Below are 21,593 nucleotides of genomic sequence, written 5' to 3' on the forward strand. Positions count from 1 at the left end.
ACTCCTGAGACTTATGATCTAAGGGAGCGAATCAATCACCATTTTGTTGAGTTTACTGACCCTTTGGAGTTTCCCTCCTACGCTCGAAGCTCAGTGGTCTACCCTTACGCGCCCATTGACCTTCGACGTAGCTTGGAGGAGAATCTGCTTGTGTCTTGGTATACTTCTTCCATGCCTACGAAGATAATGCATCCTGCCCAACGTTCAGAAGAAGCACAAGGGTATACCCCTTCATTTTTAGCCAAAAAGGCGAAGATTTGTTCTTCTGATTGGCTTGACTATATTAATGCTTTTGCTCCTTCTGTTCCCGTGCCATCTCCCATAATAGAAGCATCCACACCTTCTTCTGCATCTGCATCCTCTGAGATAGAAACACCTGCTCCTTCCCCTTCGTCTTCTGAAGCAGAATCATCTTCTCCTTCTCCTCCTCCCATCCTTTCCTGGACAGAAAAACTAAGACTTGCCCTTCCAATGGACAAAGTCTTTCCACCTTACCAACCTCCGTCACCCCCTTCTCCAGCCGAGCGAAAGCAAGCTCAACTTTTGCTTGCGGCTTTCTCCCACCTGCCCTTCAATGTTCTTGAGGATGATATTCCTCTTAAGAATTTCCAATGGGCTTGTGATATTCTCACTAGGGGTCATGTCCTCAACCCTCTTGCTCAAGCAGAGCTCCATTTGTTTTTGGACCAACTCCCAGTGCTCCTCTACTGGCATCAGAATTCTAAGATCACCATCCAAAATCTGGATGAACTTTTATCTCTCCGAATTCATGCCCAATATGAAGCAGAGAATCTCATCGAAGAGCTCGATGACTTCAGGAATAAAGATTCTACGTACTGGGATGGTTTGGTTATAGATGACTTGGAACAAAAATCGAGGGAAGAGGCCTTCGAAGCAAAGGCTGAAGAACTCTATTATGAAGTGAGGGCTCATCAGCTTATGCAATCGACTTTAGAAGAAATAGAAGAAATAATAAAGAAAGAACAGAAATTTATTGACCATTGCTGGACAAAATTTCATGACCTTGTTATTTATTCTATTCCTTATTTTTATGAGCTTGAATTTGTACCGAGATAGAGTTACTTAATGTAATAAACAAAGTCTTTCTGTACTTAACACTGTTTGACTCTGTTTCCTTTTATCTCTAAAAGCTAACTCATAACTTTGAATTGAACAATTCCATACTTCGAATCAACTGTTTAATGAAGTACTAAAAGAACCAATCATGTCTTCTTCCAATTCATGGAGTAAAATTGACAATTCTGGCAGATATCATTTTAGTACTTTGATTTCAATGACTTTATATTAACTGTAACCAATATATGGTCATAGTTGATATAGCCAATCAATTTGAAACTGATCTCTTTTGGCTTCGAAGGGCAAACTATGGCAATTCCTTCTTGCTCAAACCAATAACTGGTTTGGATGTTCCGAACAATGCCCTTTTTTCCTTAAAGAGTTCTAGGGCTTGCTTCGAATGTTATCACTTCGAACAGGTCTTTAGATTTTTTGAAGTAGACCAATACTTTGAATATTCATACATTTTTAAGCATGCAGTATGCTTCGAAGTCGGCTCCTGCATTTCGAAGCCGTTTTTGTTTGAAATTTTAGCGCCAAAATGTGGCTTCGAAGCTGGCATCAATGTGCTTTTCCCTCCAGAAATTATCGATGTTGAAAGAGATTCCTTGTTTTCGCACGTTTTAGTACTTAATGACTTACGAGATGTATCCCCGCACACAAAAGTTATTTAAAACCTTTTCACTCTGTGCCCCGGAATTGCTTACACATTCAAATCCCCTTTGGATTTCCATTTCTCTCTACTCCCTTCTATATTTTCCGAAAACCCACGATCAATGGCTTCTTCCCCATCAAAAGTTCCGACCATAGAGCGCGTAAGCTCATCTGTGGCTTTGAAGCGGCTTATTGATACTGAATGTGAGAAATACAAGGGTGATGAGAAAAGTGCTATCGATGGGCGTTTCTTTATCCCTCGTCGCCATGTGCAGCGAGAGTACGTGCTAGGACCTATTTTCAAGGAGATCCCTTCCGAGCTTCCCGCCCTATATCCTCGCTTGGAGAATCAATGCCTTCTGTATGAAGGTGGTCTCGACTGGCAAGGCTGGAAAGTCAATCGTCCTCACCGATGCTGGCCCACGATGAGACCAGAGTGGCAAGAATGGTACGACCGAGTTGTCCCTGCTAGGACATTGGACCTTCAAGAACTCTGCCTTCTTGATGCTCTTCGACTATCTAGGGTAACTATCCCAGAAGACCCTTTTCTAATCCCCGCTGCTTTATGTTTCTGGAACCATATTTTCAATTTCTTTCAGTTTAGGTGTGGGATGATGGCTCCCACTGTTCTTGATATTTGCCACCTATTAGGAGTATCCCCCATTGGTACCCCCATCACACCAGATTTTCCTGACTTAGTAGTCCCTTTCTCCCTCCCCTCTCTTAATGTATCTTACAGTGATTTTGTTAGAGTCGAGAACAAAAGAATGGGTCCAGTAACTGATAGGGAATTCTTTTCCTTTTTATTATATTGGCTTTGCAAATTTCTTTTCTGCACCTCCTCCCAAAGAATCATGCTCGAATTTGCTCCTCTTGCCAAAGCCTTGGTTTTGCAGAAAAGAATAGCCTTAGCCCCATACATTCTGGGTCATGTATATAGAGTTTGTTCCCTCTTTTGTGAGAAACCCCTAGATGCCAATCAAGGGGGACCATTTTGGATTCTTCAGCTTTGGCTCTTTGCCTATTTTTCTGAACTACAATCCAAATGTCTTAAATTTTCTGGGCTACACTCCCTCACTCATGGCATAAAACTGGCCAATGCTTCACTTTATCCAGCTACTTTTGCCTTTTATTTCTCCTTCTTTCATCAACTACCAGCTGCTCTTCCTGATCATCGTTTCCGTCCCTTCGAAGCTAGCATAGGTCCAACCTGGTTAAATCACTTCCTTAGTGATAGGCTCTGTGCTTTGCCTATTCATAAAGATATGTGGGCTTCCTTACTGATCCCTAGGGAACTGTTTATTGGGACCACCAACCCCAGAGCCTATAAATGCATAGCTGAGCCTTATTGTCCTGCTCAATTTGCTAGACAATTTGGCCTCACACAAGGAGTTCCAATACCTCTTTGCAGCAACACCAATCTGAGTCTTACTAAGAGGGATTTGAAGGTTCGAAAATCGAGATTAGAAGAGGCAACCTTCAAGTTTATGGATGATTTGGCCAGTTTTGAGTTCATCCCTTTCTCCCCTCATGGTACTGAATTGAAGAGATATCAAAATTGGTGGGTGAGCAACATGGAAGTTTATTTGGCCATCTCCTCTCAAAACCTATTGGAGGTGCTGGATGTGCCCAAGCCCAAAGAAGCTGAGACTGTCATTTCTTCCACTATTCCAATTACAGTAACTGCTACAACTCAGTTTACTTCTGCTGCTTCAATTCCTCCCAGAGTCACTCGAAGTATGTACCCCTTTCTCCTTTTCTCTAACCTCTTCATATAATGCTTGCTATCTTATCTCTAATCCTTCTTTTATGAAGGTGGTCAACAACAAAAGAAGAAGAGACTCTTTGAGCTAGAAAGGGAAAAAACTGAACTTCCAGAGATGGAGGAAGAAGAAAATGATCAAGAACAGGAGTCTCCCTTGAAAAGAAACAAAAGAGACCCTCAATTGGCTCAAGAGGGGATAGCCGCTAGGGAAGAAGAGGAGAAGCTCACTTTTGAAGAGTCTGGACCCCAACCTAAAAAGGTCGAGAAGACAATGGAGGAGCGAATGATTCCAACTCAAAGGAAAAGGAGAAGAAAAATTACCGTTTCTCCTTCCGATTTTACCGAAGATTCTGATTCCGAGACAATTGCTCAAGTAATAGAAAAGAGGAGGAAGATCACTGTTCTAGCTACCAGCTCGTTTGAAGATCCCATCCATGAGGTTGTAGAACAAGAATATCCCAAAGCCATAGTTGTTCTTGAAAGAGCTGAGGAGAGGCAGCAGCAACAATTCCTTGGGACAAGTAAGTTTCTGCATGCCTTTATTCTTTTCTTGTCGACTTTTCAAGACTAAGACTTGACATTACCTCACATTTTCTTCTTTTTACAGCAACGACCACTGCATTAATCTTCCCAACGGAAACTTCCCCAATTTCAGTCGAAGTTGATCAGATGCAACGCGTGAAAACCATTCAAATCACGCTCCCACTTCCTAAGCCTATATTCGATACGTCTTTACCGAGGCCGAGTATCCCTGCATCTCTTTTCCTTGGCTTAGAGCCATACCTCCCTTTCTTGACTCTTGATCTGCCTCAGTTTGTTTCTTCGATCCTCACTCTTCCTCCTACTGCTACTTCATCTCGCATGGCAGTTGATTCTCCTTCAGGGGATGCCGATAATTTTCCAATTCATGACTCATCACCAATGCCTACTTCCAGCCCTTCCTCACTTGATTTGCTGGTGGCCAAGACCATAGAGGCTGCCAAAGATGCTCCATCTGTTTCTCCCATCCCTATGCAGCCCTTTGTGTCTTCCACCACAACACTCTCTATGCCCTTCATGTCAAGGGATGAGGTAGACATTTTTGAAGAAAGACTAGCTAGTCTTTTTGACATTCCTTCTACCTCTCCTACTTCTACTACTGAAGCTGAGCCATTAGCCTTGGCTAACTCCCTTTTGGAAATCTTCGAGAGTTCTCCTTCCTCCAGCAACAAGCCTTTTGTACCTTTAGTAGATTTGGACACATGCTTGCAACTGTTGACTTCCTTTTCGAGGATCCCCTTCGAGGCTCTACAAAGGCCTATCATCAGGAACGGGTTCCTTCAATGCTGTAACATTGCTGAGCAGTCTGCCGTGAGTGTTTCAAGTCATCTATCTCAGGCTGCAGCTACTATTGATTTCTATCTCAACATTTGCCATGCTGCTAAAGCTGCGGATGATAAGCTGGTTAAGGACCAGAGTTTTGTTTCTCAGGTGCATACTGAAGTATCAACTCTGAAAGAACAACACTCTTCTGCCTCCCACTTTCGAGTCCAACTTCTGGAGAAGAAAGCTCAGCTCGAAGAGGAGTTAGCTGCAGTAAACCAAGCCTTGGTTCGAACTGATAAGAAATTGCACATCACCAATCAAGGACTGGCTGATCGAAAAGAAAACATGGCTGCAGCTATTCAATTATTTCCTTCCCTTAGTAATAGGAAAGCTATTGTACAAAAACAATTAAAGCATTGTAATGATTTTTGGGCCAACTTGTGGCATAATGTACTTGATTCTTTATGAAAGCACACTATTTTGAATATAATTTGAACAAGCTTTGTGTTTTTGCATATGGTGTTTACTCTATCCCTTGTGTCTCCCAAACGGTTGGAAAATAAGGTTTTAGATATCTGCCATTAATCTTTTTGGAATGTACATAACCATTCAAATTTCTTAAATGGTATGCTCCGAAAGGCAGAACCCTATGAATTTGATATGGACCTTCCCAATTAGGTGACCATTTGCCAAACTTATGGCTTTTAATCCCAATTGGGAGTATTGTCTTCCATACCAAATCACCTTCATCAAAGCCAATGTGTTTGACTTTCTTATTATAATTCTCGGCTGCTTTCTTCTTTTGGAAAAGAATGCTATTTAATGCCAAAATTCTGGCTTCATCTATGCCTTCTAATTCTAAGCACATACTTTGATGGTATTGTTCAGGATTCAATTGATCTTGACATCTTACTCTCAAAGATTTGACATTAATCTCTACTGGTAAGACTGCGTCATGTCCATACACCAAGGCATAAGGAGTGACCCCTGTGCTTGACCTCGGTGAGGTTCTATATGCCCACAGAACATCCAACAATAGGTTATGCCAATCCCTGGGATTGTCATCCACAACCTTTTGTATTCCTTTTTTCAAGGACTTATTGGATGACTCAGCTTGACCATTAGCTTGTGCATAATAGGGTGTGGAATTAACAAGGCTAATTCCAAATTCTGCCGCAAAAGCCTTCACCATCTTCCCATCAAACACAGTTCCATTATCAACTGTTATGGTTTGCGGGATTCCAAATCTATGGATCAAATCTTTAATAAAACCAATAACCTCTGTTTGGTCTACAGCCTTGTATGGCTTAGCTTCGACCCATTTAGTGAAGTAGTCAGTGGCCACTAGAATGAAACAATGATGTTTCGAAGAAGGTGGGTGTATTTTTCCCATCATATCCATGGCCCACCCTCTGAATGGCCAAGGCTTTACTACTGCATGTAGGTCAGTTATGGGCACGTGCCTTATTGTGCCATGCTTTTGACATGCCTGACACCCCTTTGCATATTCTATGCAGTCTTTAAGAATGGTTGGCCAATAATAGGAATGCCTTCGAAGCAACCATCTCATTTTTACACCAGGTTGATGAGCACCACAGATGCCTTCATGAACCTCAGCCATGGCTGTTAATGCTTCTTTTGGGCCTAGACATTCCAACAATAAGCCATCTCCCCCCCTTTTGTAGAGAGCATTACCATATATCATATATTGCATAGACTGCAATTTAACTCTTCTACTGGCCTTCGAAGATGGACCAACCAAGTACTGCATTATTGGATGCCTCCAATCTTGTTCTTGTAAGTCATTATGATTGACTTCCAAGATCACATTCCTTTTATTCAAAGGTTGAATTAATCTCTGATATGTTGTTTGGCTTATGTCCCTTTGGGTATTATCCCTTCTCTTGAAGTTCGAAGCCTTTTGAGCCACATCATTGGCTCTATTGTTCAAGAATCTTGGAACATGGGTTACATTTGCTATTTGAAACTGAGAAAGCAAATGTAATGCAACAACATAATATGGCAAGATACTTATGCTTTGACACTTGAAAATTCCTTTCACTTGGTTAATCACCAATTGAGAATCCCCAAATATGTCAACTGCATGTACTTGTAATCCAATAAGAATCTCTAGTCCCACAATTAAGGCTTCATATTCAGCCTGGTTATTGGAACAGGTAGCTTCATCCACTCTAAAACCATGGGTAGTTTCTGTCCCCTGTGGAGACTTGATTACAATACCAATTCCAATTAACCCATTTGCTTTCGACCCATCGAACCACATTTGCCATGGCTCAACACTGGTCATACCAAGTTCCATGATCTCCTGGTTCTCAGTTTGAGATGGATGGTCTGCCAAGAAATTGGCTAAAACCTGCCCTTTTACTGCCCTTTGAGGGACATATTCTAGATGAAATTCTGATAAGGCAAGTATCCATTTGCCAATTCTTCCCCTCAACATTGGTCTAGATAACATATATTTAACCAAATCTGTGGTTGCAATTACCAAGACAGTTGTAGGCAAAAGATAATATCTTAATTTTATTGCAGCAAAATACAAAGCAAGACACAGTTTTTCAACAGCTGAGTATTTACATTCACACGAACTTAAAAACCTACTAAGGTAATAAATAGCTTGCTCCTTGCCTTCTTCATTATCTTGGGCTAAGAAAGCTCCCAATGAATCCTCTGCTGCAGCTATGTATAACTTCAAGGGCTTGTCCCCCTTTGGTGGCATCAGCACTGGAGGTTTAGCCAAGTAGGCCTTGATACCTTCGAAAGCAATCTGATGCTCTGCTGTCCACATAAATTCCTCTTCATCTTTCAGCTTTAACAAGGAAGAAAATATTTTAGTTTTCCCTGCAGTGTTAGAAATGAACCTTCGAAGAAAGTTAACCTGCCCAAGGAACCTTTGTAATTCTTTCTTACTTGATGGGGGTTTGGCTTCGATGATTGCTTTGGCTTTATTCTGATCAATCTGTATTCCTTTCTTGTGAACAACATAGCCCAAGAAATTTCCAGATGATACCCCAAAAGCACATTTAAGAGGATTGAGCTTTAACTTGAACTTCCTCATCCTTTCAAAAGCTGCTTCTAAGTGAAACAGGTGCTCTTTCATGGATTGGGATTTAACTACAATATCATCAATATAACATTCCAGATATCCTCCAATAAGATCATGAAAGATAGTGTTCATGGCTCTTTGGTATGTAGCTCCAGCATTCTTTAGACCAAATGGCATTTTAACCCACTCAAAGGTGCCAATATTCCCAGGACATCTGAACGCTGTCTTGTGGATATCTTCCTCTGCAATGCATATTTGGTTGTAGCCGGAATGCCCATCCATCATTGACAAGACTTGGTGACCTGCTGAACTATCTACCAGCAAGTCCACTATAGGCATAGGGTACTCATCTTTGGGAGTTGCTAGATTTAAATTTCTGAAATCGATACATACCCTCATTTTGCCATTCTTCTTGACTACAGGCACAATATTAGATAGCCACTCAACATACCTGGCTGTTCTAATAAAACCTGCCTTGAGGAGTCTAAGGATCTCTTCCTTGACCTTCTGAATTACTTCTGGACTCATCCTTCTTGGTTTCTGCTTATAGGGCCTGAAATTAGGCTTCATAGGGAGCCTATGTTCCACTAATGACCTGTCCAATCCTGGTAGTTCATTATAAGACCATGCAAAGCAATCTTTGTATTTCTTCAGAACAACCAAAAGCTGGTTTCTGTCCAGAGCATTCAAACAAGCACTTACATAAGTGGGCTGTTGTACAGAACCTTCCCCTAGATTTACTTCTTCTAAAGGATCTTGTGCATGAGAACTCCCTCTAGTTTCTGCTGCCTTTGAAGTGATCTTCGAGCTTGGTTCTGCCCCTAAGTTCTTCAGTTCAATATCTCTGCCCTCCTCCTCATAGACAAAATCTGTCCACAAGGCTTCCTCTTCCTGTATTTCTTGGACTTTTGTTTCAATGTCCAAGGCACAGTACTTACCAAGAGTCAAGACTCTAGCCTGTTGCTGCTGCTGTTTGCAGCCAATTATCATGGCCTCTCTCTCTTGCTCCTGAACTTTCTGGACTATTGCTTTTATGTCCAATGCTGAAAACTTGATCAAAGCCAAGGACTTGGCTTCTGGTGATTCCTCTCTTTGCCTATAACCAGGCATCATTGTCATCTCTAAGGACAACCTCTTCACCAGCACTTTTTTGGACTAAGTGCTTCAGGTGTGTCACCTCTTCATCAGCCGTCACTTCGGCTGAATTGTCATCTTTCATCAGTATACTGAGAGGTGTCACTCCCTCAATATACAATTTAGCCTCCGCAAAGTCTGCACAGGCTATGAAGGGTTGAGGATCTGCGTCGATCTCCTCTGTCTCTCCATTGCCCAAGGCCATCATGATTTTCTGATGTAAAGAAGAAGGCACACACTTGTTAGTGTGGATCCAGTCCCTTCCAAGCAAAGCATTGTATTTAGCATTACTGTCGATTACGAAAAATGCTGTCATACAATCCCTGGTTCCCACACTTAAATTAATGGGTAGAATCCCCTGAGCCATTTGTTTATCTCCAGCAAATCCAGCAATGGTTGTGCTGGTTGGTATCAACCTGGGATTCTTTTTCCCTAGTTTCTTCAAAGAAGATTTCGGGAGTAGGTTCACTGCTGCCCCATTGTCTACTAGGACTCGGTTCAGCTGTACCCCATCAAAGAAAGCTTTGATGTACAAGGGCCTAACGTGCTGTGTCATCGAATCCGAGGGGTACTCAAATGGATATGATAGATTGATGCTTACCATCTCTTCACTCTCATATCCATCTTCCATCGGGATGACCATTTCGAAGTTATCTTGCACCATACTTGCTTGTGAATCTTCACTGGAGATCTGAACTGGGTCAGCTTCCTGCCCCTCTTGATTCTCATCTCCAGCTTGAAATTCTTGTGGCAATATGTGCACCATGTTTACTGATACTGGGGGAAACGAGCCAAACTGGATGGCTGGCTATACTTGTTTCCCCTCTTGGTTACTTTGGTTGACTCCCTCAGAAACATCCTGCATGATGCATTCTGGTATTTCATCACTAACTGATCCCTTCGAAGGATTTTTCTCAACTGGCTCTTTAGTCAGAAACGTTTGCTCAGCCATGAAGGCTTCAAACATCTCTTCCTCCACAACCTCTTTCTTCTGACTCACGCTAATCTCTTCTTCAGTCTCACTATCTGTTTCCATCAGAGCTTTCTCCAACCCTACCAAACTGGCCTTTTCTCTGGTTTTCAGTTCAGAATGAACCTTGGCCAACTGTTCTCGGCTGCAGACCACTGTGCTCTGTGGAACTGGCTTTGGAGCATGGTCTGATTTTAGGTTCTTCCTCCCTTCCGTTTTGACTGATGAAGAATTTTCTCCACCTTCCTTCAGATCCTTTTGGTACTGGGTGTACCTGCGCTGAATTTTTCTCCTCTGTGATCTTGAGATGACTGGGATCATGTCGGGTTCCCTCGTCTTTGGGTGTTTAAGCAGTACCCAGTTGTTCGGAGCCACCATAGGAGGCTTGATCATCCTGCCTTGGTTTACAGTATCTCCATAAGCACGTACCTCCCTAGGTTTGTTTTGCATTACAAACCAATCCGGGACCCCAGGTACCCATGAGCTTACTGATTCAGAAGCTGACCTGCCTTTTTCCACCTTCGAAGCCATCTTCGAAACTGGCCGTGAAGGTAAGTGCTTAGTTTTGTCCTCATGTTTTGAATCTGGTTCAGACCTTCGATAAGGGTGACCATTTTCTGTCCTGCGTGAAACTGATCTAGGGAGCCAATCTCTGGCTTTGATTCCATGGACTGAACTCCTCTCCAGCTTTCTTTCAGAATGGCTACTCTGCATTCTATAATAGTTATGTGGTCTGGATTCATGCAAGAGTTCCTTGCCTTTGTCATGCATTCTGTTTACTACAGGCTCAACCACTGGTGGTCTCTGCCTATCACTAGCCGGATACGGCCTTTTGTTGTAAGCATTGATTGATTTAGGACGTCTCTGAACATCCCTGTAGTATTGCTTCCCATCAGTTGGAAGCCCCTTCAACCACTTGTAACTGAGTCTGCACCTGGGGCACATTCTCTGCATCACTGCTGCTTCTAAAGAATCATCATCCAGTGACTCTTCATCAGAACATTCCATTTGGTGTGAGGAACCTTGTTCAATAACTGGTAGTCTTCTAGTATTCTTCTTGACGTTGGTTTGATTAGCAACATGCATCTGCACATTGACTTCCTCCAATTCTGTCAAGGACAAGTTCTGGAAATCTGATGTAATGACATTGGCTGCTGCCTCTCCAACTTCTGGAAAGGGATCACTGTCAATTCCCATGGCTTTTTCTGTTTTAGCTGAGAACTTCAAACTTCCTTTCCGAATCTGTTCTTGGATCCTGTCTCGAAAAACAATGCAGTTTTTAGTCGAGTGAGACCAAGAATTATGCCATTTACAGTATACTTTTCCTTTCAGTTCATCCGGAGATGGTAGTTTTACTCCTTTAGGCAACTTAAGGAAATTAGCCGCGAGCAAATGATCAAAGATGTCATCTGCTTTTGTTAAATCGAAAGAGTATTTTCTGTGAAAGTCTTTCTTTTTAAACTGCTGGTCTATAGTTGTATCCTTACGAATTAATGCTTCACAGATTACAGGTTCTTTGCCTACAATCTCTGCTGCATCTATTTCATAATTAGGATCTCTATAATATGTCTTATATGATGCATTATTTCGATCTTGTTCCTCTTCTAATAATGTTTCATATCGAGACACCTTATAGGTCAGTTCGACCAAATCTCTGAATTCAGTTGAATCAAACTTCTTTCGAAGCCTGAATTCTAAACCATTTTGAGCCAATCTGACGAATTCTGGCTCTGGCAGGATGACTCTACATTTATTTCGAGCCCTTTTAAATCTGGCAATAAACTGAGTAGCCTTTTCTTCAGGCCTTTGACTCAACCTAGCCAAATCTGCCATAGATACTTCTGGTTCTGATTGGAAGAATTGGGCATGAAATGCCTCTTCCATTTGTTGCCAATTTTGAATGGAGCCAGGTGTAAGGTTGATGTACCATACAAATGCTCCTCCCGTTAGGGAATTTGGAAATAATCTCAGTTTCATATAATCATGGTTAGTGAATTCACCGCATTGAGCAGCAAATCTAGCAATATGTTCTATCGTTGATTGATTTCCAGTCCCATAAAAAAGGGTAAAATCTGGTATCCTGAATCCCCTTGGGTATTCATGTACCCTATCTACCCATTCTGGGTATGGTTTTCTGTATATAGGAGTCTGGACCCCCCGAGCCATTGGTCCACATATCTCCCTAACAATATCAACAATCTGGTCTCTAGGGACCATATTTTGTGCCTGCTGAACCACTACTGGAGGAGCAAACACAGGATTTGGTGGATAAACTTGTGCTTGTGGTCCTCTTGGTCCATAAGGTGGTAAATTTGGGGCTGGTTGTCCTTGCGGTGCAGGTTGCTGTTGAGGGTATGGGTAACCTCTTTGAGCATGACCTGCGAAAGGACCTGCAACAGGTGCTGGGACAGGTGTCGTGTCTCTACCATTTGTAGGAAAACCCTCCAACCCCCCGGGTGTAAATTCGAATAAGGGATTGGTGTACCCTCTTGTGCCAGGTATGGCTTCGAACATAGGATTTGTAACCATTCTTACACCAATTTCTTGTACTTGGCCAGATCCACCAACTTGTGTGGCTTCATTATTAAGTGCTGAGGTATTTTGGCCTGCTATAGGCCTTGAAATGGGTTCATACCAAGACTGAGGTGATGGTCTTTCAAAGTTTTGGGTACTAGTTTGACCATTAACTTGCATAGGCTGTTTTTCTCTAGCCAATCTTTGTTGGGGGACATTTACAACTTCCTCCGTTTGTCTTGTGTTTGTTGGTTGGTGGTTATTCATTCGATCCAAAAAGGATGTTGCCCACCTTTCCATTGTGTTCATTAGTTGTTGTCCCATGGCATTCACTAAACCATCCCATGGATTTGTTGGCATAGTGGACGGTCCAATTCCTTGGTTTTGTCCAATAATATGAACATATGGTTCTTGTCCAGAAGTACTGGTCTGCTCGACCATGGGTTCTGACAATATAGGAGTTTCCACAGGATGTGTTACCACATTATCCTCTGGATTTGGTATTTCTACCTCTCCTTCCACGCCTTCTTCGAAGCGTTCATTTTCTCCTTGTCGTCTTCTTCTAGCCATTTTTAATTAAGTCCCACTGGGCGTGCCAAAAATATATGTTGGCTTTTTGGCTTTTCGAAGGGTATTTTTGTGAATGTGAGCGTGCCAGCAAGGATCAATCAGTCCTTACAGAAATTATAATTGCCAACCAATTATCAGACGATTGTGTTTTAGTTCTTTTCAGCCTCAATGAAGAGGACTTTTACTGGTGGCTTGACTTAGGAGAAATTAAGAGAAATAACAGTAATATGAAGAACAATTGAAGTATTTCATAAAAATGAACACTTACAACGGTCCGAACTCAGCCTCGGAGAGGTTTACAACAGCAATCTACTTGAATCTACTTGAAGCTACTCCTATGAATCGAAGTGCAGTGCGAGTATTTAAAGTGCAGGTATTTAAAGAACAGGTATTTAAGGACTGGAAATGTAAATGACTGGAAAGAAAATATATGAAGTAAATGACTGGTTTGTATGGTCTGAGTCCGTCCGTCTCTCTTTCTGGGGGCTACCCTGCTATTTATACTCGTCAGCGATGACCTTCGAACTGCACTTCGAACTGTCGAACTGCTCCTCCATGATCGCTGGTCATGCTTCCTTACAAGTAGCTCCATTACGCCATTACTGGCAGTTGAGCTTCCCTCTTGTACTTAGATTTGAATATGAGTAACCGTTTGAAGACACGTCATCTTGCATCCCGTTTATTTGATCTAGTGTTACTCGGATCATGTGAGGACCAATGTTTATTGTCACGTGTACGATCAGGATTAAAGGCTTGAATAACCTTCCTTTATTACCCTTACTATGCCACGTGTCGAACTGTAACTGGCTTTTACAAAATATGTAGCCAACAAACTCACACTAAATTTATAAGGTAAATTACACTCATGGTTTATAAAAAATATAATCAGTCTTACATCTTTTATATAATTACACTAACTTCATTTTAAATTTTAATTCACATAATACTTATATCATTTTTTATTAGTAATTCATTAGTCGTATGAACGAAAACATAACATTGTCATCTATTTTCAAAAAAAATAAAATATATATTTATCTTTATTATTTTAGTGTCTACTCATTATTTACATTAATTTTAGTTATTTTAACCATACAATTTACCCAAATGTATATGTACGTGGAAATAAGATTGGAAAATTAGTTATAAATCTCATAATAAGATTATAATAGATCAAGTCCATGTGAAAAGTCTTCAAAGTTGAACTATCACATTTTTAAAAAAAAAAATTATTAGAAGACAATGTTCGTATTATGCGCTTATAATATTATTGTGTATAAAATTTGCTTAGGTGCAACTATGTGACTTATCTTTCGCTAGGGCTGACCTTCCTAGTAAAGCATGTTCAAAACAGCTAAATTTCTCTGTTCTAAGGTATTTAATAATTGAATTGAGTTTGTCCTGAATTTTGAAATTTTTAGATCTAAAATTTAAGAGTAGTTGCATAATTTTTGCAATGGGCCCTCAAATTTGAAGTCTTTAGGCATCAATAGAATAAAAAAATAAAAAAATAAAATAAAAAACTATTTTGATTATTGCAAATATAGTAAAATTTTGTCAATTCTTCTACAATTTCATATTCATAATTGGTCATAAATCTTGACAAGAGGACGTCAACAAATTTAAATTTTGTAAAACCGATAATCTAGATAAAAGTTTGTTGAGCTTAAAAAATTTCAAATCATTCTAAAAGTAAAACAACATATAAATCTATTGAAGCATTATCATATGGATATTTTGATCTGAAAATGGCTCCAAAAATTAGATGATTAAAAGTAAGAAACTATTTTTACGTGTCCTAGATTTTTGAATAAACTTAGAATGAGGTGGTTCTGATAAAACTCCTAAATAAATATATTAAAAAAAAATTCTAATCAATTAGAGATAAAAATATTAATCACCCTAACTTTGTGGAATTTGAACTCTTGATTTTGATTTTTGTTTAAATTGTTATCTTTAATTGATTAGTGCCATAAAAATTATTATAGTACTTAAATTATTTGGTGTTTTGTCAATTAATAAAAATTATTTACAAATGTAATCAGATTTACATTATATTCAACTATATGATAAACTCTTACAATAACATGGAATAAACTAATCCAACAGTCACAATAAAGATCCCAAACAAATCAAGAGATTAAGACTCACATTTAAGTTGGGAGAATCAAACCACTAGCCTTTGTAATGAGATATGGAAGTTCTTGGCCAAATATCTATTAATTTGGTGTCAATTGATTAGAAATGGGAAAATTGCGATTAAATGTTATGATTTAAAAAATAATTGCAAATGCATGGGGGAAGAATTGCACATATGACAACTGGCAATTACACCAAATTATTTTTTTGTAAAAGTAAGGTGCAAGTGCCACTTATGCATTGAGCAGTGGTAACACTTGCACTAGTGTTTTAACTTGACAAAGGTTGTTAGTTTTAAGTCGTGGTGGGAAGGGCTAAGGGAGGTTATTGTGGTCGTTGTGATTGTTTTCGTTGTTACAATGGTTAAGGACTAAATGAACGAAATTGTTGGATAATGAGAAAAAGGATTATAGTGACAGTATTAATAGAAATGATGAGAGTAATGGTGGTAGCCATGGTGGAAAAGAATAAGTAGGGCCGGACATGTGGAGGAAGGGTTGGGAATTATGGAAATGGTGGAAGAGGTTATAAAATTTAGTGTGTTTGGTTTGAGTTTTTTGGATTAAGTTTTTTGAAAATTAAAGTTTTTTGGTTTTCGTATTCTTTTTTATTTTTAGTGAATATTTTTAACATTTTAAACATTTTTTTTTACTTTTTTAGATGCACCTTACTTCGATGTATCTAAAAAGTAAAAAATTTGTGAAAAAATATTTTAAAAAATTAATAAATACATAAAAATACAAAAAATATACATAATTTTCGTTTTTTTTTTTTTGTATTTTTAGTATTGAGTGAATTTTTAAAAGTTTTTTTTCACAATTTTTTTACTTTTTAGGTATAATTATGTTAGGCATGTCTTAAAAGTAAAAAAAAAAAATCTTAAAATATTAAAAAAATTCAGTAAAAACAAAAAAATACGAAAAATAAAAAAGTAGAATTTTCTGAAAACTGTTTTTAAAAAAATGGAGCCAAACATAGTGTTGTGGGTAATTATTTGTAATTATTTTAACTTTAATTTCTTTGGTAATTTTGACAAATATCTCACAATTTCAATCTTTTTTTTATTATTTTATTATTTTTACCCCCCAAAAAAAAAAAAAAAACGTTTATGTCAAGTTTGAAGAAAATGACATTGTGTCAATGATTTCACCTCTATAATCGCAAACTTAAGCAACAAACAAACATACAGGGTAGAGATAACCATTAACCAAAAGAATTAACCATAGAACCCACTTGGACAGGTTTTGGGTACCAAACATCCCTCAATGAGTCACGACTCACCCACCTACCCCATCCACCCAACACATGGTGATGGGTCGACAAATAATAATAAAATGGGGGTGTCAAGTGTGTGTGGACCCTAGAATTTGGTGTAACCGAAGTTGATCCTCAATCTCATCATCACTCAATTCATTTTACCTTTTATCCACTCAACTGGAGAGAGTTTATTTGGTACTTCGACAACATTATTCTACACCATTTATTTTGTAATATTTATCCTACTACTCTTAAAATATTAATATAAAAGTAATAATTTTTATTATTTTAACTACTCCTTCCGTCCCATAATATTAGTCCCTTATTTCATTTTTCATTGTCCCAAAATATTAGTCCCTCTTCAAAAATCAAGTACAAAAATAATATAAATTTCCCATTTTGCCCTTCTTTTAAATTCATAAATAATATAAAAAGTACAATTATGACATTGATATTCTCAAAAAAGTGTACTATCAAAGGGTAATTTTGGAAAACCAACTTTTTAAAAGTACAATAATTGTACTACCAAAAAAAGTTAGATTCCCCAAAAGGGACCATTATTTTGGGACGGAGGGAGTAATAAATTAAAATTAAAAAAAAAAAGTGCCATGTGACCACAGTATAAAATTTCCTAGTCTATTACTTAACGAACTGACAAAAAGGAGTGGCCGATGATGGGAACTTGAACTGAACTGAACTGACTGGTTCTTTCTCTCTCTCTCTCTGACATGAAATCACATGGGGTACACCTTGACATAGAATTTTTAGAACCTTCCTCTTTGTTTGTTTCACTATTTATTGCAAAACATGTATCACATGGACACTGATTCAAATCCTGTTCTCTCTCTCTCTAGCACAGTGAAAGCCTGTTAGTTTCTTCAAATTTTAAGAAGTTGGCCAAATACCGCTGGTCTACACATTTTAACTCGTGTATGTTAATTGATTTGATTTTAATTTTAATTTTAAATTAGTCGAATTTATTATAATTGTTTACATTTTATTATGAAAAATGTATATATGAGCAATATGTGTCATATTTTAAAGAACAAAAATTATAAATATAATTAATTAAGTTAAACTCAATCAGTTGAGCGGTCATTTTTCATCAAAAATCTTATTAGTGTTATCAATTGAATTAAATTAACGTAAAATTTAAAATAAAAGGTCAATATTGAGCCAATTAAAAGGTTAGGGACCATTTTTTGTTACAGCAATACTACAAACTCATAATTATTTATCCATAATTTATCCAAAAAAACAACAATCAATAGTTCAAATTTATTTCACTCGTGAGCCCCACACTTTATCAATTTAATCTTCACCACATATACCCATTTTGGGTAAATTTTGGTCCCTAAATTTGGGGTCCCAGACATTTCTCTTTTGTTATCCAAAATAAATGTTCGACTCTCAAAATCATATTTGTTAGAGTAAATTATCAATAGGTCCTCATAGTTGAACTTAATTCTCATTAAGGCTAAGTTTGGCATGTCACAAAAAAGACAAAAAGTCAAAAAATTACTCAAAAAGTTAAAAAGTTATCACTATTTACCAAAAAAAATATTAAAAAATTAATTTTACACACAAAATTACAACACATCAATCTGACAGCCCCAGATATGTGCTGCGTTGTGTAACAAAAATTGCACAGTTGGGGTACAATTTTAACACACTGTTGTTCGGCCCATAGAGCCCATCACGGGTCCCGTTTTGATAATCTGAACCGTTCAATGTGTAGAATTCGTCAAGTACTATATATCCGTAAAAAATCATATTGATCGGATATCGATAACTATATGATCAAATCAGTTTGTATAAAAAAAATAAAGGTGTTATAATTAATGATTGGAAGAAAACAAATCTAATCAGATAGCTATCGATATTTGATCAACGTAATTTTTTACAAGCATATAGTACTCAACGAGTTCTACACATTGAACGGTTTAGATTATCAAAACATGACCCGTGATGGCCCCCACGAGCCGAACAACACCGTCCAGTGCAATGCCCAAAAAGTAGACAATTACTTCTTAGTATCTATTCCACCTTTGCAAACATGACAGCCGTAAACTCACACTGGATCCATTTGGGAATGACTAATTTGGCTATTTTAACCACAAAAGACAAAATAGGTTATTTTTGTCACAAAAAATAAAACATCACATTCAACCCATAATTATTACGTTCTTCTCTCACAAAAAAAAACTAAAAAAGCCAAAAAGTCAAAAAGTCCTTCCCAAACCAGACTTTTTAGCCTAGGCTAAAATAGCCAAGAAAGTCAAAAAGCCAACCCATTTCCCAAACCAACCCACTCTAATCTTCTCCTACACACTAATTTATATAATTTTTTAATACACATTTTTTCATAAAAAGTCAAAAACTTAACCCAAACTATCATATTTTTTTCTCAACTTTTTAGTCCAAAAAGTCAAAAAATGCACTTATTTAGGACACCCCAAACAACTCCCAAGTCTTATTGAAAGTTAGTCCTAGTAAAATCGTTGTTAAAAGTAATTTCTTGTAACGCTTTTTTGAATGTCACTAATAATTGACAATTAGTGACTTTTTTTGTATAAATTGTCACTAAAATTTATAATTAGTGACTTTTGTCAGTGATTAATTTTTTAAACTGTTGTTGACAATTGAAAATTAGTAACTTTTTTTATGACGATTTTTTCAACTATTGCTAAAATTTATAATTAATGACATTTTTTATAAAAAAAATTTCAAATTGTCATTGAAAATTAACAATTAATGACTTTTTTTTTAATAGTAGTTGATGAAAAACGACATTAATTGTCATAAGATTTATTGAACAATAAGTCCACTATTAGAACCTACACATAAGTCTCTCTATTTGTTATCCAATTATTAAAAGTCAAATCTAATTTGATAATGTAATTACAATTGTCTAATTAACTTTTTTTTTTTTTTTTTTTGACATAGATAAATTGACTTGATGACGTATGCGATGTAACGGAGATCACAAAACTCAGCATCACCCTCTAGTTAGTTGGGATGGCTAGGGCTAAGTAAGTAATTCGTAAAATTTGTGATTCGATCCGGTTCAATCTAATTCAGTAAGTTTAGATTGATTTTTTAAATCTGTGATTCGATTTCGGATTGGAAAATTAAAAATTTGTAGTCCATGGATCGGTTCCAAATTAAACTCCACGGTTCTAGATTGGAACCGATCTAAACCATATACAAATAGCCTATATTTATATTATATACTCTCCCACATAGTATTTTCTTTTATTCCATATAAAACCTAAATCCAAACCTAAAATCGCATAGTATCTTCTTTTATTGCTCTTGCTTGTTGGTTTTTAGTTTTAATTTATAATAGTTTAAACACTCATAGTAGAATCAGTTTCTTATGATTGTTTAAATTTTAAAACAGTATGTCGTTATTGTGAAAAAACATGTTTCTATTGTAGAACTAATATGACGTTATGTTTATATTTTTATAAAATTAAAATATTTTACATATTTTTTATTAGTATTTAATTTTATGAATCTGTGATTCTAAACCGATCCAATCCATGTTTAAATAGATTAGTTCGGATTGGTTCAATGATTTAAACGGATTGGATTGAATCTAATTTTTTAAGAACCGTAAATAATAGATTGGTCTTTATTTTATCTCAATCTGAACTAATTCGGACTATATTCACTCCTAGGGATGCCTAACTAGAGGATCCTATAAAATCAATACAATTGGGGTGTGTTTGATTGGACGGACTGGATAAGAGGGGATTAGAATCCATCGGATTTGAGTCCTGGGACTGTGAATCCCCCGGATTATTGGGTTGGATTGGATATGTATCCTGTGTTTGTTTTTTCATGGGATTAGATGCCTGGAAAGGACTATTTTTAGTGAATCTAACGTTTAGTTGGACAGACTGGATATGATAAATGACCAAAAGACTATTTTACCATTTTTCAATAGTTTATTAAATAATAACAATATTAAACATATCTTTAATATTTATTTTATTTTATTTTTTACACAATTAAATAAATTTATTTTTAAAAATTAAATAAATAAAATATCAATAAAAATATATGTTATTTTTTAATTAAAATTTTAAATAAATTTTTTTTTTAAAAATAATAATAATTAAACAATGAAATTAAATAAAACATCTATTAAAATTTAAATAATGAAATTAAATAAAATATAAACAAAATTTTAAAATAAAACATCAACAAAATATCTATAAAAAATTATTTTTAAAAAATTAAATAAATAAAACATCAATAAAAAGTTAAATAAAATTATTTTATTTTTAAATTGAGACATTTAAATTTTATTGAATTTTACTAAATATAATACATAGTTAAATAGTAGAAGGTCAAAATGATCATTTTACCACTTAATTTCAACAGTGGATTGTTCTTCCAAAATTATCCCACAGCCCCTCAGGACACAATAGTTCCCCATATGGGAGATAAGGAGTCTGGCCAGACTCCATGTCTGGCGGACTAAAAAACAAAACAAACAACGGATTGAATGCTTCCTCCAGATTACAATCCACACAGTACATAGTCTTCCCTTTATCCACCCAATCAAACACACCCATACACTACAAATTTAGAAGGACAAAAAAATGAAAAATTTATCTAGAGTTACAAATTGTGTAAATGAGATTCATTATTTAGATGGCTGCTGCAACAACTCTTCATCTAGGTCAGGTTTGTTTAGCAGTGGGCGGCGGATTCAATTGGTATGGGTGTGGGTCCACTCACATTTTGTTTGGTGATTATTTGGGGAGGATTAACAGCGGCCTTAGTAATTCGTTATAGAGCTGACCAAGGAATCCGTGAAATTCGTAATCCGATCCAGTCCAGTCCAATCCGATAGGTTTGGATTGGTTTTTTGAATCCGTGGTTCGGTTCCGGATTGAATAATTAAAAATCCGCAGTTCACGGATTGGTTCCGGATTGAATCCCACGGTTCCGGATTGGAACCGATCCGGACCGTATACAAATAGTCTATATTTTTATTATACATCCTCCCCCATAGTATCTTTTCTTATTCTATGTAAAATCTAAACTCAAACTTAAAATCGTATAATATCTTCTTTTATTACTTTTGTTTGTTAGTTTTAAGTTTTAATTTGCAATGGTCTAAATACTTA

The 21,593-nt window shown here is 37.1% G+C and overlaps 1 protein-coding gene across 1 annotated transcript; it reads left to right on the top strand.

The window, feature by feature from the left end:
• The first annotated feature begins 1,853 nt into the window (after positions 1-1,853).
• On the top strand, positions 1,854-21,258 carry LOC145791944 (uncharacterized). The gene is made up of 5 exons (XM_082872396.1): positions 1,854-2,100; positions 2,890-3,468; positions 3,547-4,017; positions 4,104-4,846; positions 21,115-21,258. Exons 1-5 carry the CDS (start codon positions 1,854-1,856, stop codon positions 21,256-21,258), a joined length of 2,184 nt encoding a protein of 727 aa, XP_082728522.1.
• Positions 21,259-21,593: the final 335 nt, after the last annotated feature.

The sequence above is a fragment of the Camellia sinensis genome, chromosome 5 (assembly GCF_055761805.1).
Source record: "Camellia sinensis isolate YWXY chromosome 5, ASM5576180v1, whole genome shotgun sequence".
NCBI lineage: Eukaryota > Viridiplantae > Streptophyta > Magnoliopsida > Ericales > Theaceae > Camellia > Camellia sinensis.

Coding starts and splice junctions, on each gene's coding strand:
- LOC145791944 (XM_082872396.1), top strand. CDS start 1,854: ATGGCTTCTTCCCCATCAAAAGTTCCGACCATAGAGCGCGTAAGCTCA. Junction 2,101..2,889: donor TCAATGCCTTCTGTATGAAG/GTGGTCTCGACT, acceptor ATCAACTACCAG/CTGCTCTTCCTGATCATCGT. Junction 4,018..4,103: donor GCAACAATTCCTTGGGACAA/GTAAGTTTCTGC, acceptor TTCTTTTTACAG/CAACGACCACTGCATTAATC.